This window comes from Orbicella faveolata, unplaced genomic scaffold (genome assembly GCF_042242905.1).
Source record: "Orbicella faveolata isolate gen_17 unplaced genomic scaffold, um_ofav_v1 contig_14, whole genome shotgun sequence".
In the NCBI taxonomy this organism is placed as follows: domain Eukaryota; kingdom Metazoa; phylum Cnidaria; class Anthozoa; order Scleractinia; family Merulinidae; genus Orbicella; species Orbicella faveolata.
This window is the reverse complement of record NW_028301541.1, coordinates 23,676,228-23,693,063: the sequence shown is the minus strand read 5'-3', so window position 1 is coordinate 23,693,063 and position 16,836 is coordinate 23,676,228. Positions and strand designations below refer to the sequence as shown.

General features: G+C 41.5%; 2 protein-coding genes across 2 annotated transcripts; both read left to right on the top strand.

Moving 5' to 3' along the window:
* The first annotated feature begins 7,502 nt into the window (after nucleotides 1-7,502).
* On the top strand, nucleotides 7,503-8,293 carry LOC110046177 (short-chain specific acyl-CoA dehydrogenase, mitochondrial-like). Its single transcript, XM_020751858.2, has 2 exons — nucleotides 7,503-7,700; nucleotides 8,055-8,293. Exons 1-2 carry the CDS (start codon nucleotides 7,559-7,561, stop codon nucleotides 8,291-8,293), a joined length of 381 nt encoding a protein of 126 aa, XP_020607517.2. The 5' UTR covers nucleotides 7,503-7,558.
* A 140-nt stretch (nucleotides 8,294-8,433) lies between these two features.
* LOC149114563 (uncharacterized) lies at nucleotides 8,434-16,835 on the top strand. Its single transcript, XM_089287215.1, has 8 exons — nucleotides 8,434-8,579; nucleotides 9,022-9,136; nucleotides 9,957-10,126; nucleotides 10,738-10,868; nucleotides 11,827-11,948; nucleotides 13,069-13,186; nucleotides 13,788-14,302; nucleotides 14,645-16,835. Exons 1-8 carry the CDS (start codon nucleotides 8,436-8,438, stop codon nucleotides 15,163-15,165), a joined length of 1,836 nt encoding a protein of 611 aa, XP_089143341.1. The 5' UTR covers nucleotides 8,434-8,435; the 3' UTR covers nucleotides 15,166-16,835.
* Nucleotide 16,836: the final 1 nt, after the last annotated feature.

The following is a 16,836-nucleotide window of genomic DNA, read 5'->3' as shown; positions in this document are numbered from 1 at the left end:
GAGTTACTTTAGAGTCCCTAGGACTGGAAGATATCCCCCAAGTTCCGGCAAATCCAGCCAAAGTTGGTCAAAATCAAGATGCGCGTAGCGCAGTCTCGGCTACTCTATCAGTCTTAAAATAAAATGGGGCTATATTTCGCGTAGAAGCTCGAAACCGAGCGTTCAAATATTTTTCCCCTGTCCGATTCACTGAAAAGCAGGGCAATCACGAGTTAGTTTAGAGTCCTTGGGACTGGAATATATCCCCCAATTTCCGGCAAATCGAGCCAAAGTTGGTCAAAATCACGGTGCTCGTAAGGCGGTCTCGGCTACTCTATCAGTCTTGAAATGAAGTGGGGCTCTATTTCGGCCTAGAACCCCGAAACCGAGCGTTCAAATATTGTTCCTCTCTCCATTTCACTGAAAACCAAGGCCATCACGAGTTAGTTTGGGGTCCCTGGGACTGGAAAATATTCCCCTAGTTCCGGCAAATCGAGCCAAAGTTGGTCAAAATCACGATGCGCGTAAGGCGGTCTCGGTTACTCTTTCTGTCTTAAAATGAAGTGGGGCTATATTTTGGCCTGAAAGCTCGAAACCCAGCGCGCGATCGTTTTCCTTCTGTCAATTTTTCTCCAAACCAAGGCCATCAGGAGTTAGTTTAGAGTCCCCGGGAATGGAAAATATCCGCCAAGTTCCAAGAAATCGAGCCAAACCTGGTCAAAATCACGATGCGCGTAAGGCGGTCTTCGCTACTCTCTTAGTCTTAAAATAAAGTGGCGCTATATTTCGGCCTAAAAGCTTGAAACCGAGCGTGCAATCGTTTTACCTGTGTCAATTTCGCTGCAAACCAAGGCCATCACGAGTTAGTTTAGAGTCCCCGGGACTGGAAAATATCACCCAAGTTGTGGGAAATCGATCCAAAGTTCGTCAAAATCACGATGCGGGTAAGGCGAAAGACTGAAAGAGTAGCCGAGACCGCCTTACGCGCATGGTGATTTTAAACAACTTTAGCTCGATTTACCGTAACTAGGGGGGTATTTTCCAGTCCTAGGGACTCTAAGCTAACTCCTGATGGCCTTGGTTTGCAGAGAAATAGACAGAGGAAAAATATTTGAACGCTCGGTTTGGAGCTTCTAGGCCGAAATATAGCCCCAGTTAAATTAAAGACTGATAGAGTATCCGAGACCGCCTTACCCGCATCGTGATTTTGACCATCTTTGGCTTGATTTGCTGGAACATGGGGGATATTTTCCAGTCCCGGGGACTCCAAACTAACTCCTGATCGCCTTGGTTTGCAGAGAAATGGACACAGGGAAAACGATCGCAGGCTGGGTTTTGAGCTTCTAGGCCGAAATTACCCCCACTTCGTTTTAAGACTAGAAATGTAGCGAGACCGCGTTACGAGCAGCGTGATTTTCACCAACATTGGCTCGATTTCCCGGAACTTGGGAATATTTTCCAGTCCCGGGGACTCTAAACTAACTCCTGATGGCCTTGGTTTTCAGTGAAATGGACAGAGAAAAAATATTTGAATGCTCGGTTTCGAGCTTCCAGGCCGAAATATAGCCCTACTTCAATTTAAGACTGATGGAATAGCCGAAACCGCCTTACGCGCATCGTGATTTTGATCGACTTTGCCTCGATTTTCCGGAAATTGGGGGATATTTTCCAGTACCAAGGACTCTAAACTAAATCGTGATGGCCTTGGTTTTCAGTGAATCGGACAGGGGAAAATATTTGAACGCTCGGTTTCGAGCTTCTACGCGAAATATAGCCCCACTTTATTTTAAGACTGATAGAGTAGCCGAGACCGCCTTACGCGCATCTTGATTTTGACCAACATTGGCTGGATTTGCCGGAACTTGGGGGATATTTTCCAGTCCAAGGGATTCTAAACTAACTCGTGATTGCCTTGGTTTTCAGTGAAGTGGACAGAGGAAAAAATAATTGAACGCTCGGTTTCGAGCTTCTAGGATGAAACATAGCTCGACGTAATTTTAAGACTGAAAAAGTAGCCGCACCGCCTTACGCGCAACGTGATTTTGACCAACTTTGGGTCTATTTCTAGGAACTTGGGGGATATTTTCCAATCCCAGGGACTCTAAAGTAACTCGTGGTGGCCTTGGTTTTCAGTGAAATGGACAGAGGAAAAATAATTGAACGCTTGGTTTCGATCTTCTAGGCTGAAATATAGCCCCACTTCGTTTTAAGACTGAAAAAGTAGCCGACACCGCCTTTCGCGTAGTGTGATTTTCACCAGCTTTAGGTCGATTTCCAGGAACTTGGGGGATATTTTCCAAACCCAGGGACTCTAATCTAACTGGTGATTTCCTTGGTTTTCAGTAAAATGGACAGAGAAAAAAAAAATTGGACGCTCGGTTTCGAACTTTTAGGCTGAAATATAGCCGCACGTAATTTTAAGACTGAAAAAGTAGCCGACACCGCCTTACGCGCAGCGTGATTTTGACCAACTTTTGGTCGATTTGCGGAAACTTGGGGGATATTTTTTAATCCCAGGGACTCTAAACTAATTTGCGATGGTTTTGGTTTTCAGTGAAATGGACAAAGGAAAAATATTTGAACGCTCGATTTCGAGCTTCTAGGCCGAAATATAGCCCAACGTGATTTTAAGACTGAGAAAAGTAGCCGAAACCGCCTTTCGCGCAGCGTGATTTTACCAACTTTGGATCGATTTCCCGGAACTTGGGATATATTTTCCAATCCCAGGGAGTCTAAACTAAATTGTAATGGCCTTGGTTTTCAGTGAAATGGACAGAGGAAAAATAATTGACCGCTCGGTTTCCAGCTTCTAGGCTGAAATATAGCCCCACTTCATTTTAGGACTGAAAAAGTAGCCGACACCGCCTTACGCGCAGCGTGATTTTGACCAACTTTGGCTCCATTTCCAGGAACTTGGGTGATATTTACCAATCCCAGGGACTCTAAACTAACTTATTATGGCCTTGGTTTTTAGTGAAATGGACAGAGGAAAAATAATTGAACGCTCGGTTTCTAGCTTCTAGGCCGGAATACAGCTTCACTTAATTTTAAGACTGTAAAAGTAACCGACGCCGCCGACGATCGCACGCTCGATTTGGAGCTTGCTGGCCGAAATATAGCCCCACTTAATTTTAAGACTGATAAAGTAGCCAAGAGCCAAGACCGACTTACGCCGGCGCACCGTGATTTGCAGCAACTCCGGCTTGAGTTTCAGCAACTTGGGCCATATTTCCCAGTTTCAGGGACTCTAAACTAACTCGTGATGGCCGTGTTTGCAGAGAAATGGACAGGGGAAAACCATCGCACGCTCGCTTTGCAGCTTGCTGGCCGAAATATAGCCCCACTTAATTGTAAGACTGAAAAAGTAGCCAAGACCGACTTACGCGCACCGTGATTTGCAGCAACTTTGGCTTGATTTCCAGGAACTTGGTCCATATTTCTCTGTCTCAGGGACTGTAAATTAACTCGGTACGGCCTTGGTTTGCAGAGAAATGGACAGGGGAAAAACGATCGCACGCTCTCTTTGCAGCTTGCAGGCCGAAATATAGCCCCACTTAATTTTAAGACTGATAAAGTAGCCACGACCGACTTACGCGCAGTGTGATTTGCAGCAACTTTGGGATTTCCAGGAACCTGGGCCATATTTCCCAGTCCCAGGGTGTCTAAACTAACTCGTGATGACCTTGGGTTTCAGTGAAAATGACAGAGGTAAATTTCGGCCGTTATTCACATGACCAAGCTTTTCATTATTTCACGGAGGAAATTTTACCATCAACATCAACTCATCCTCATTTTTAACACCAGCACATAAACAACAAACAAAAAACAAATTTAAACAAATTTAAGTGCAGTTTAAGGTTCAAACATGATATCAGTGAAGTAATCGATGTCTTCACTAATGAGGATATGGAAAATATGCCACCCGAGTCCCGGATGTGGTTTCGTATGAATTTTACGAGTGTCGTATTTGCCAGTCTATGGGCTCGAAACAAGCTAATGCCGAGCTGCGCAAATTTTGATTTTGACTTCCCCAAGCTTGATTCCTAAGATCTTGGACAATATTTTTGAGTACTGTGAACTTGAAACTAAATTGCAGAGACCTTGTCTTTAAGTTAAACCGACATGTTAAAGATCATCACACGTCTTGGTTATGTGTTAAGTCGCCAAAATATAGGTCCTTTATGGCTCTTTAAGAGACTCGAAACAAGTCTTCACCGAGCTACGCAAATTTTGATTTTGACCAACTTAGGTTTGATTCCAAAGAGCTGGGACGATACTTTTGAGGTCTAGGGACTTGAACATAAATGCCAAAGACCTTTTACTGAAGTCAAATCGACAGGTTAAAGATCACCGCACCCCTTCGTTATGTGTAGAGTTGCTAAAATATAGGCCCTTCTGGCCGGCCTCACTGAGAGACTCGACATCAGACTGTTTGATTTTTTCCGCAAAAGTTCGTGTTCAGGATAATACAACTAACCAAGCAAACCAGTAGCCAATCGTGTTGAAGTATTTTTCGCTTGCGTCTTTTGAATGGTCAAAAAAAGGTCTTTTCCGTTTATCAGTGGTTTGTGATAGTAATTCACTAACTAAAAGTAGCTTCTATCTTTTAACTTATTGATGATTCTGGTAAGCTCTGCAGAGAAATGAGATATTTTTGTTTTGTTAACTCAGTTTTTAAGCCATCTAGATCAATTAGCCTTCCTATTTGAGAGTAAACTAAAACGTGATGGGAATTAACGCGCGAAAATGGCCGTGCTTGCAAGCACAAGAAAGCGTGATGCGAGTCCTTGTTTTCACAGGGCCAATATTGGGAAATACAGGGGGATATTTTAAGCTTTTTGTGTAAACTGTTCAAGGATTTTACAGTAATTTCTCGTTGTAGTGAATAAGGACGGTTTGCGTGTTTGGAAAATTTTTGGTGGACGATTTGGTAGACGATTTGGAATGGTTACTTAGTGAAATATCAAAACAACCATTCATTTGACTTAAATTGAAAGTGGCTCTAACAGGTTTTATTACAATAGCCTCTGAAAAAGGCTTCCTTTTTATCATCACTAGAAACAGCTTATGCTAATATTAATTTCTTTTATATGGAGTCCTTATCGGCTTTCTGCTTTCTCACTAGTAGAAGTCGTAGTAGTAGTAGAAGTCTTTATTAAGAAATCAGTCACAACATACGTGTGGCTTTACAATCAATAACAAACTAAGCTAAACTAGAAAAAACCTATCATGTGTATTACAGTATGGGTAATATTCCGCTCAACATTCATGACCATAACATTAAAAACAGCATTCTTTATGCAAATTGACTAATTATTGGTGTTTGTGCGCTACTAATCATTAACAGTACTGCGAATGACCATTTACCATTTGCAGTCTTATAAACGGGTAATATATGCAATACCTTAAGCCTTCTCAAACTTTTCCTTTGACACTATAGCACCAATAAGCATTTTGTCCGTTTTACTTGAATAATTAATAAAGTGGCCTGTGAGAGATAAAAGAGATGGAGCTTGGTCCCAATTGGCATATTGTTCAAATTACAGTTCGTGTCTCAACCATAAGGCCGGAAAAAACCTCAAAGTTACGCTAGCATGTCGTCGGAAACTAAACGCTGGGGAACTCGTCCGTTCTGGGGCTTGTCCTTTGATTATGACCCACAGTGGTTCTTGACAGAGGAGCACAAAGAAATACAAAAACGACTGATTGACCTTTGCAGAACAACTCTGAGGCCTAATGCGGTGAGTTTTAAATTTAGCCCTGGTTTCATGTCCTTAGATTGCAATCCAAATGTATTCAAGCTACAAAATCTCGTTGGAAGAAACTTCAATGACGATTTAACCTACCATGGAACCAAAAGCAATTTCAGTGAGTGTTTTTTTTTTTTCGGAATTTGAATTACATTCGACATGGCGAGATCTGACAAATAAATCAGGTATTAATCATTTTTTTTATTCAAGTTACATTGAAAGATACCCGCGTTTTCCTCGAATACAGATTTGCAAAAGCTGCAAATTCAAATAAGCAAGTTGTAGTAAGATTGTCCCGGTCAAAGAACACTTAAAATACAATTTCTTTGGCAATAGCTACGGAATAGATTTATAAAAAGTCTTATTAAATTGTCAACATTTAGTTCTCACTAAAATGTTTCTCATTCGAGGACAGTCTTATAAGAAACGAAAACTGTGAGACCCGAAACCTGTCGACTAGCAACGAGGGTAGTGCGCTGTAAGAATGCAACTAAAAAACTGATCTTTGGGGTAGAAGCGTTACAACCCGGTAAGATAAAATATTGCCGATTCTCCAATTTTTCGGTCTTGAGAATGACTATCAAGACTGCCAAGCCGGAGTTTGATTCTTTAGACTTTAAGCAGCATACCATTTGGTGACAATTTAGCTCGAGTCATTCGACAGCAGTTCATTTATCTCCTAGCATCAGCATATCATAACGTGAAAAATAGAGCTTTCAAAAATATAGTTGAAAACTTAAGACAAACAAATCGAAAATGACGTCATTAACAGTTTTAACACCATTATAAGTAATCCTCGTGCCATTAAAGGATTACTAAAGTGCCACCAGAGCATTTTCTTTCGTCCTTGGCACTTTGCTTACCAGCGCGGCGTTCTCATGGACCCTGGGAAAAATTCCTCTGGCACCCAGGGTACCAGATGTATAGTTTATGCCTAAATATATCTCTCATTTGCACAAAAAATAACCCCCGACGATATCATGGCGTGTCATAGACGATAACCAACAGAATGAAACGTGGCTCGAGTTCCAGAGTTGTACGCAGAGTGAAAGAGAGAATGACTTTGGTAAATTGTCATACGGTCGAACCTCCACTAACAACCACCTTCCTACAACGGCCACGTCCCTACAGGGGCCACTCTTTCTGTCCCTGCGCGCGAACGGTTCATACATTCACTCTTATTTTAATCTCTCTACAACGGCCACCTCTGCACAAAGGCAACGGCTATCAAAGTACATCCCAACTGCGAAACTAACCTCTCGACAACGGCCAGTTAACCAACGACTGACGAACGATGTATGCCAAATCCCAATTTTTGATTGTAAAAGGCCACGAAACTTGATCTCTATCACGCGTCGTTAGTCTCTGTTTCTGTTTGGCTTCAGTTCTACTGATATATTTTGATTGTGTTACGTATTTATATGCTACAATAAGCATTTTTTAAAAATAGAAATATTGCACTCTCGAATACAAACAAGTGTCATGTTACACCCCTACCTACCCATAACGGCCACCTCTCTACAACGGTCATTTTCCACTGTCCCCAAAGGCCGCCGTTGTGGAGAGATTCCACTGTATTGTTAAAGTAAAAACATACTCATTCTTGAATTATCCAACGTGAAGGAAAACTGGGATTGGCCGACTTTTTTGACTTATATTATACTTAATGTCCAAGGCCTACTCATCCGCAAGTCTCCAAGAGGCTCTCTTATCTCCTGCAATGTACATGATAACCAGGTATTCACCTGTTATATAGCTAGCTGAAGACTGATATTGTTTACGTGTTTCAGTTAGTATCGGATCAGCGTTACGAGTTTCCTTACAAGAACATGAAGGCTTTAGCCTCGCAAGGCCTTTTGGGACTAATTATACCAAAGGAATACGGTGGCCTGGGTCAGAATCACGTGTGTATGGCTATGGTTGTGGAGACAATAGCACGATATGGCTGCCCGAGTACTGCCATGGTGTGTGGTGAGTGTAGCTTTCAGCAGGGATACCGCTGAGATGGTATTTGTTCAGAAACTTTTGCTAAAAAGTTACAGTTTGCGAGAAAGTTCATCAGACGCATAATTAAACAAGGACATATACTATAAAATGTCAGAAATTCCAAAAAAGTCCTACCTTAACTTGAAGCAAGGTTCAGGCAAAAGCTAAGCTCTCAGCTTTAAGATCAGACCTAACCCTGGTAGACACAGCAAAACGTCTAACAAATAATCATCAAACATAAGTGTATCAAGAACAACTAAACAGGTTGCCATAGACAGTTATCATAGATAAAGGAAACATTTACAGTTGCAGTTATTTGTCTTCGTTTTATTCTTGCAGTTATGCACTACATTGCTGTGAGTGCACTGCTGTTACGCCATCACAGTAATGCTCGAGTCCAAGACCTTCTACTTCGTGTAAACAAGGATGCTCTGATAGGGACAGTGTCATACAGCGATCCAGCCACAGGTTCAGTGCGGTTTTTTGTTTATAACCATACGTTGAGCTGTGTTAAATATTTTAAAAAATGGACGGTTAACAATCCATTCGTCTCTCACTTGGCTATAAAATCTGTTTGATAAGAACTCCTTGTTACCGATCTTCCAGGACCGAGGTTTTTGTGTTTTAAAACATGTGATAAATTTAACTTACACAGTAACAAGAATTATGACTTTGCTACTAGGCGGACACTTCTGGTACCCAATGTCTTCTCGGACTCAAATGACAGCGGATGGAAGAATCAAGTTACTAAAGTGCGGATCGTGGGCTACCAGTGCTGGTTTTGCTGATTTCTATGTGATTATCACAACAAGTCCTCAGTTTGACGGGAATTTCTCGAATATGTCATGCTTTCTACTTTTTAAGGTGTGCAGTAAATGTAGAGATGTATTTATGACGGATGCTATAGGAAGGGTTAAGGAGACCCATCGGTGGCGTGGGTTAATAGCGACTATGTCGAACGTGAGACTTTGAATTCTTATCGTACTGTCATGGTCATCTGCAGGATGTGTTTTATTTTATCAAGAAGCCATTTTCTGAGTTCTTCTCTTTTCCCAGGTACGTCGACAACTTATTATTCAGGCAAATTTAGACTGGCAAAATCCAATTATCACTGCCATCAGCAAGCGAACATTTCATCTTGGGGAAATAACCTATTTACGTTATATTATAGAAATCCTTGTTATGTGGTATTGTGTTCTAGCCTGGTTCTAGCTTAATTTTCCAAGAAGGATTACGCTTAAATGTTACAATCACATGTCAGCCTTTAATCGCTGTAAGTATCAAGTTACTCCAGCTGTTATTTTAGGATGACGTTCGAGCCAACACCGAAGATTGGTCATCACTAGGAATGCATGGCAACCATTCTGGGCCTCTTGTTTGTGAGAGCACCATCACCGAAGATCAGCTTATAGGTCCATACGGTAAGGAGCTTACGTCACGAAAGCAACAGACTTCAATGAAATTTTAATCCCATTTAACATCTCCAGGGTTAGGGTCCCTTTTCCTGAGCAAGTGTTCTGTTCCTTTGTGCGCATTTCCTCGGAATTTCTGACTTTAAAGAAGTTCAAATACAATAGTGTTTTGTTATAATGCGTTTGCATTTCTAGCTTTGAAAGCTACACGCTGCAGCCAGTTATGAACGTTTGTGAACAATATTTTCTTTGTCGCCGAATGATGTGGATGTCAGTCAACAGAAGCTGATTGTTGGAACCTCTCCTTTGATGTAGGTTAGACCCATTCCAGCCGGACAGACGCACGACTGACGTTACGTTGTTTTTTACAATAAATTATCTCATCGTCTGTCCACATATTGACAATGAAAATCAGCCAATGAGCGCGCGAGAACGTGTGCAGTTGTTGTAAAAATGACTGTGGAAAAAGGTATTGATCGAAAATAGAAGTTAACGTTAATTTTTGTCAACTACAGTCGAACTTGCCGTTGCGACCAGCTACCGTAAGCGACCACCTCTCTTCGGTGACCAGTTTTTCAAAATAGTAAAGCTTCCAAGCAAAATCACTATATTTGGAACCTCTTGTAAGCGACCTCCTCGGCTTGATATTTTGGGTGGTCGCTTACGACAGGTTCGAGTGTATGAAATAGACAACATGCTGGTCTAAGCAGTGTAAGAAATGCACACGCGCAAAAGTTCATTCTTTGTTTAGTAAATGAGTTAATAGTCTCGGGAACTCTAGCGTAATGCAGTTTAAGTTCACTTTTGACTCTAAATTTTACATTTTAAGGTGACGGAATAGCATCTCTTGACGAAGTTGGATCACCAAGATTCTTGTTATTAGTGTCTGCATGTTGGAATGGCATTGCCATGGGAGCCATTGACATAGCTCGACGCCATGTGATCACTAAAGAGCATGCAGACATAGGCATGCGCATTGCTGATTACCCAACGATCCAAGTAAGAAACAATGTTCTTTAATGTACGAAAGTGATTCGGATTATTGAATTTTACAGATTATGCATTTAAAAGAGCTGTGCCAGAAATCTAAAAATACACTTTCCAAGAGCTAGCTTAGATACATGGAGCTCGGCTATCTTTCGTGTATTATAACCATGTACCTTAATAACTAGACGACACCATAAAAGCGGATCACATTTAATGATCCCTGGCGAGGATAACGAGAGGTGAGGTGGATAACACTAAAACGCAAGCAGAGCAAGCCTTGTAGTTTCCTACACTGAAATCTATTCCTACTAGCTCAAAGGGCGAGGGCAGCCTCACTGCAGTGCATGGTACCATATTAGTGTCGCATTCCGTACCACCATACATAGTACTACATTTAAGCCCCGGTAGTGTTACCATAATGGCGACGCATTCCTGCCCCACTGGCGGTACCGCAATGATAGTGCATTTTCCAGGTTGTCTCAGAAGCAAAAAGTTCCGGGTTTGATGTAACTCAGCATAGGCTAATGCCTTTTTAAAAAATACTGCAAATGTAACCACTAAAAAAAATATCTTTAGTCGAAACATGAGCTCTGTTTTGTAATTACATTTTGCTTTTCACAAAGGATTACTTTGGAGAAGCAGTGTGCGGCACCAATGCATGTCGGATGATGGTATTCACTATGGCTCAGCTTATGGACCAAGTCACTGACCACAATGATTGGAGCGTTTACAAGGATTGGAATGCACCACTAAGGTGAGAAAAGATGCTGCTAAACCTTAGGACATTCAACATGTTAAGGACAAACATATCTTAGTATATATAGTGGGGTCCAGCATTATTTACGCTATTACGCTGGCGGGGATAGATCGATCTTTTCGGCCTCTAAAGATCAAACCGACTATGTCCGAGTTATAAGAAAAGGTAACGTTTTATTCCAAACTTGTTGATGTGCCCCTCGTTCACACAGGTCTAATTTACGTGTTCCTCGAAATGCTTGACAAATAAAAGAAACTATGAAGACATGATTGATCATCGCAGTTATACACATAACTTAAGCAGTTGTGAAATGAAAGACTGAAAAAAATTCAAGTCTGAACGGGATTCGAACCCATGACCTCTGCGATACCGGTACAGTGCTCTACCAACTGAGCTATCAAGCCAACTGGGAGCTGGTCACATTGTGAGTTCGTAATATACCCGTAGATGGTGAAGAATGCAAGTGAATATATGAAATATCATATATTTGAACTGCGGAGAAAGATATGAAGACATGATTCAGATCATCGCAGTTATACACACAACTTAAGCAGTTGTGAAATGAAAAGAGAAACTACTGAGGAGTTTTAATTTTAAATAACCTCAGTTTTATTCACTTGATAGTACGAAATAATGCGGTCGGTTTGTTCTGCACTTTCTCGTAAACTTGCTTTTCCGCAAAACGTCACAGCGTTTCAATAGCGTTGGGGAAGTTGGTCCAAATACTACACGTTTAGAAACGCTGCAACAGGTTTTTGGAGTAATGCGACCTTCATAACAAGGTCATCTGAATCGCTTTTAGGGTTCCCAGGTAAGTTTCAACAAATACTGCAAACTATAACACCGCCATAACTACATGCAACATGCCTTAGCCGCCAAAAAAGAACATTTAAAATTTCATATCAAAGTTGTTGTTCCTTTTTTGTATAATTTTGGTTATGTCTTCATTTACCAGGATTGGTAGCTTACATCCATGTTGGTGTTGGCAGATGAGGTTTGAATGCGCCAAGAATGTGAACAAGGCAACAGACAAGATGATGCAGGCTTGCGGGGGATCTGGTTACAAGCGAGACCTCGGTAAGAACGCTAAAACTCAGGTTGGTCCCCCAGTGGAAGTGTTTCTATCATGCTCGGTCTGATTGGACAGTGTTTTTTATGAAGGCATTTTAAACACGACCTGGACGTCAGTACAGTTTGATATCTCTAATATGGTGCAAACATTTGGATGGATTTGGATGAAATGGACCAAATGTCAAGTTATAAGTTACAGGCAATCGCACAGACTGAAAACGCGGACGGCTTTTAGTTGCACATGGAAGTTCTGAGTTAAATAAATAAAGAAATGAATCAGAGTGACTGACAGAGCGACTGACTAACTGACTGACTGACTGACTGGCTGACAGGCTGGCTGACTGGCTGACTGACTGACCGACTGACTGACTGGCTGGCTGTCTGGCTGACGTACTGACTGACTGACTGGCTGGGTGACTGACTGACTGACTGACTACTGACTGACTGACTACTGACTGACTGACTGACTGACTAGTGACTGACAGGCTGACTACATGACCGAATGATTGGCTGACAACTGACTTACAGACTGACTGACTGTCTGTCTGTCTGTCTGACTGCCTGACTGACTGACTGACTGACAGACCTACTGACTAGCACTGACTGACTGACTGACTTACTGACTGATTTACTGACTGAATGACCGACTGATTGGCTGACTTCTGACTTACAGGCTAACTTGCGCACTGTCTAACTGTCTGGCTGATCGACTGACAATTAAACCGTCTGACTGACTAACTTGTAACAGACTGACTGATTGACTGGCTGACTTACTGTCTGTCTGTCTGTCTGTCTGTCTGTCTGACTGACTGTTTGACTGACTGACAGACAAACAGACAGAAAGACTAACAAACTGTCTGACTGACTAACTGGCAACAGACTGACTGACAGACACAGACAGACAGACTGACTGACTGACTGACTAACTGACTGGCTGGCTGGCTGGCTGACTGACTGTGTGACTGAGTGGTTGGGTTAAAGTTTTAATTAACGACTGCTCAATTAATCTTACATTTTAAAACAAACATTGGAAACAAATTTGACAGGGTTAATTTCAACCTTAATCTGTTAGGACTCTAATTACCTTTCCAAAACCTAAGAGTGATCTTGTTTCTCTTCCTATAAGGCGTTGAACGTCTGTTTCGAGATGGACGAGCGGGTTGGCTCATGGGTCCAAGCAATGAAGTATTAAAACAGTTTGTTGGCAAGTCGTCTTTGTTTGGTCTGGAAAGCTTGGATTTATGGTAAGTGAGACACAACGTTTACAATTTCCTCTTTTTTCCTGTAAAAGAGTTACCATGAAACAAGTTTCACACTGAAACACGACGTTATGTTAAATAACGGGACTAAGCTCTCTATCCCTCAAGTACTAATGACATATAGGGAGAGCAGCATGGTGTAGCGGTGAGAGCACTTGCCCTTCACCCGTGTGGCCGGGGCCTGGGTCATAAATGTCTTGAGTTTGTTGTTTGTTCCGAGGTCTTCTCCAGGTTCTCCGGTTTTCCCCTCCATAAAACGAACACTCCAAATTATAACTCAACCTCGGTTTACTAATAATTCATAACGATTTCAGGAGAACAGTACATCTAGGTGTTTTGTGTGTAGATAAATTACATTTACATTCTTTATACACAATACTGTCGTGTGGGTATACAACCATTTGCGTATGAATTATAATCTCCACTACAACAAGAGGAGAGTTCGAGAGAGAGTTTCCAGCTAATCGTTAACAAAGATCTTTATGGCATTGCAAATCTGTCATAGTGAGTAATGTGCACATGACGCTTTGGTTATATTTGTTGACGCATTTTTAACACAAGCGCCTTCATCTTTTTGTCACCTCAGGTCCCAGTCGTCAGATAGACGAGCCTTGAATGCAGAGTTACTAAAGTTAGGCGATGACGAAAAAATGGAAATTGCACAGCGGTTGATGCGTGAGGTCACAATGAATGCACCACTGGAGAAAAATGAACAGAATAGCTACCAAGACACAGAATTTGACAATCCATTTAACACTAAGCCCCCGGACACTAGAGGTCCCTTTACTGATGGAAAAGGAATAGAGCATTTACCCGCTCTGAGCCCTGATTGTTTTGTCCCCTTGAAGCTCCTTTCCATTATACCACTTGGTGACAAACAAGCCGAGTTTCAGTTCGCTCTTCCCCAGGTCTCACAACACACTGGTTGCCTTCCCGGCCAGTACGTTCAGGTCAGAATACATGTAGACGGGGACGGCGATAAATATTGTCAGCGTTATTTTTCGCCAGTGAACGCTACAAACGATTATGGCCGAATAGACCTGGTCATGAGGTTCGAAAGTCATGGACAGTTGTCAAAAAGATTTCGAGCACTGAGTCCAGGTGAGACCGAAAATCAGATTTAATGAAGTATAGACTATAAGGAATATATTCAACAAAACATTCACTAACTGGTCTGTCTCCTGCCAGTTAGGGTTTTTAATATTGTTATGTTTGAGTTGAAATATTTATTTCTGAAGTTTAATTGTTTGGCCCACTAGACTCACTAGACTCTGGCTGAAAAAACTGAACGGGGGTAAATGAACGTCATTTCAGTATTTATTTTTTATTCGGATTAACGAATAAAATGTACAAATTAAAAAAAAAAAAACATTTACCCGACAGAAAAGAAATTTAGAGAAGTTACTTTATGGTTATTTATTTATTTCGTTTGATCATGCACAGGTGACCTGGTAGAATTCCGAGGTCCATGCGGGGGATTTGAGTACGAGTCCAACTCAATTAAACACTTGAGTCTTGTGGCCAGCGGTTGTGGTGCCACCCCGTGTATTCAACTTGTACGTGATATCATGGCGGATCCAGACGATCAGACCTCAGTCTCCTTGCTTTATCACGCGGACAAAGAGTCAGACCTGATGTTTAAGAGCGAGTTAGATGGCTACAATGCACATGATGGCCGTTTTCATGTGTATTACTCGGTGTCTGAAGGTGCTGAGACAGAAAACTGGCAAGGAGGAGAGGGGCACATCGACAAGGACATGATCTCTGATCACTTGACAGGACCTCAAGCGCTGGATCATAAAATATTATTGTGTGGTGGACCTACCATGATTGTATCCGTGATGCGCTCTTTATCTCTGGTGGGTTACTCCAGTGAGCAGATTTTTGTCTATGGGCAGTTTGGTGCCGAACAAGTCCGAGCAGTCTATGGAAGAAATGCAAAGCTGTCTTCACACCGCTTGTAACTTTGATTATGCAAGCGCAATCAATGCTTCAGTGTAATTTAGATTGCAATAATCGAGGTATAAATAAGCATATTTATTGTTGAAATATTTAACTATTCCCTTGGTAAATTAAGACTGTTAAAGGAAAATAATATTTTGCTGGTATATTAATGTAGCTAACGTGGGAAATTGACCTAGGTAGAAATTGTGTAGGGTATAAAAAAAAAGGGAAAGAAAAGATAGGGAAAATTGCCTTGTTGTACAATTCACGAATCGAACAGGGAAATATATTAAGTGGTAAAAGTGATGACTATTTTAATATATAACTGAGCTATATACAACTAATCAACAAGTGGACTGAAAATTTGGTGTTGGGTGAATCATGAGCCGGGGGTACAGCTCCTGTCGCTCGGTGGTGATTTTCTCCTGCAATCGATCAGTTATTTCACTCGTGAGCTGCCTTTGGTACACCCTGAGTCAATTTGGATTATACATTGGGCTTACATGTCTGATACAATGTTTTCCATATGTGCCTTACTGTTCCTTGCTTCAGTCCTAGAATCATGACGACGACCGAGGTCAGAATGACACGTGCTTCAGGGTCTATTGTCATTATCTGAGATTTATGAACCTGTGTCACTAAAGCCTGGTTTTCACTAGCGACGCAAGCACAAGCGCAATCAAAAACGCAAGCAATGGGGATGACCCAAACCGAAAACGAAATTCGACGCAAACACAAGCACAAGCAAAATCATCCAGACATTCCAAACTGTTTATGCGCGAGGTAGTCTGGATCCAGTGTTTTCATTGGCCAAACTTAACCACCCGTGGTAAATATCCTTGCGATTGTGTTGTGCCTGAGCGGTATTTCGTTTTCAATTGTTGCAGCGCGAACGCGAACATAAGCGCAAGCACAAGAAAAAGGAGAAATTTTGATCCTTGTGCTTGTGCTTGGGCTTGTGTTTATGCCTGGGTGAAGGTCGTTTTCACGGTGAAATAAGAATTGTGCTTGCGCTTGTGCTTGCGTCGCTAGTGAAAACCAGGCTTTACCAGTGGGTTAGCTACTCACATCTCTCTTGGATCCTGATCATAGTGAAGTAAAATTTTTGAAACTTTAAGGTGGCTCTTTACTCATTTTCTTAGACTTCACAGTTACAACTTTGCAAAGAGTTGCATCTTAACAGGCTGATCACAACGCGATAATAAAATGGGGTTCATCTTCACAAGCGCAAGAATTAGGATTTTAATTTTAAAGTATTGTAAAGCGCCATGGACAATTAGTGGAAAATGGCGCTATATAAATGTATATTTATTTATTTATTTATTTTTGAAATACGGGTAATAATTACCTTGAGCACGAACTAACTTAAAGGCGTCTCAATAGGTTATACTGTTGTTATGGTCTTGTATAATGTTACGCTTGTCGCTCTGGCGGATCAACCAAGTTTTTGTTGGAAACTGGTAACACCCGTACGTTGAATTATACTTACTTTACTGTGAACAGTCTACGACCGACCATTCCAACTGAAAAAGTTGTCCGAGACCTGTTAGTGTCTCATAACGATGAGCAGTTATTTTGGGAAGCAACTTCAGTCCTCTTTATATATAGTAAACACAGCACAATTATAACATCGTTTATTTCAAATTGTAGCGTAATCTTGGAGCAATAAAGAGAAAATGGGAATAAACAAT

Bases quoted from the DNA above. Each gene is read 5' to 3' on its own strand.
- LOC110046177 (XM_020751858.2), top strand. From the start codon at position 7,559: ATGAAGGCTTTAGCCTCGCAAGGCCTTTTGGGACTAATTATACCAAAG. The intron at 7,701-8,054 runs GTGAGTGTAGCT...TTATTCTTGCAG, and splicing joins GAGTACTGCCATGGTGTGTG to TTATGCACTACATTGCTGTG.
- LOC149114563 (XM_089287215.1), top strand. From the start codon at position 8,436: ATGACAGCGGATGGAAGAATCAAGTTACTAAAGTGCGGATCGTGGGCT. The intron at 10,127-10,737 runs GTAAGAAACAAT...CTTTTCACAAAG, and splicing joins CTGATTACCCAACGATCCAA to GATTACTTTGGAGAAGCAGT. The intron at 13,187-13,787 runs GTAAGTGAGACA...TTGTCACCTCAG, and splicing joins CTGGAAAGCTTGGATTTATG to GTCCCAGTCGTCAGATAGAC.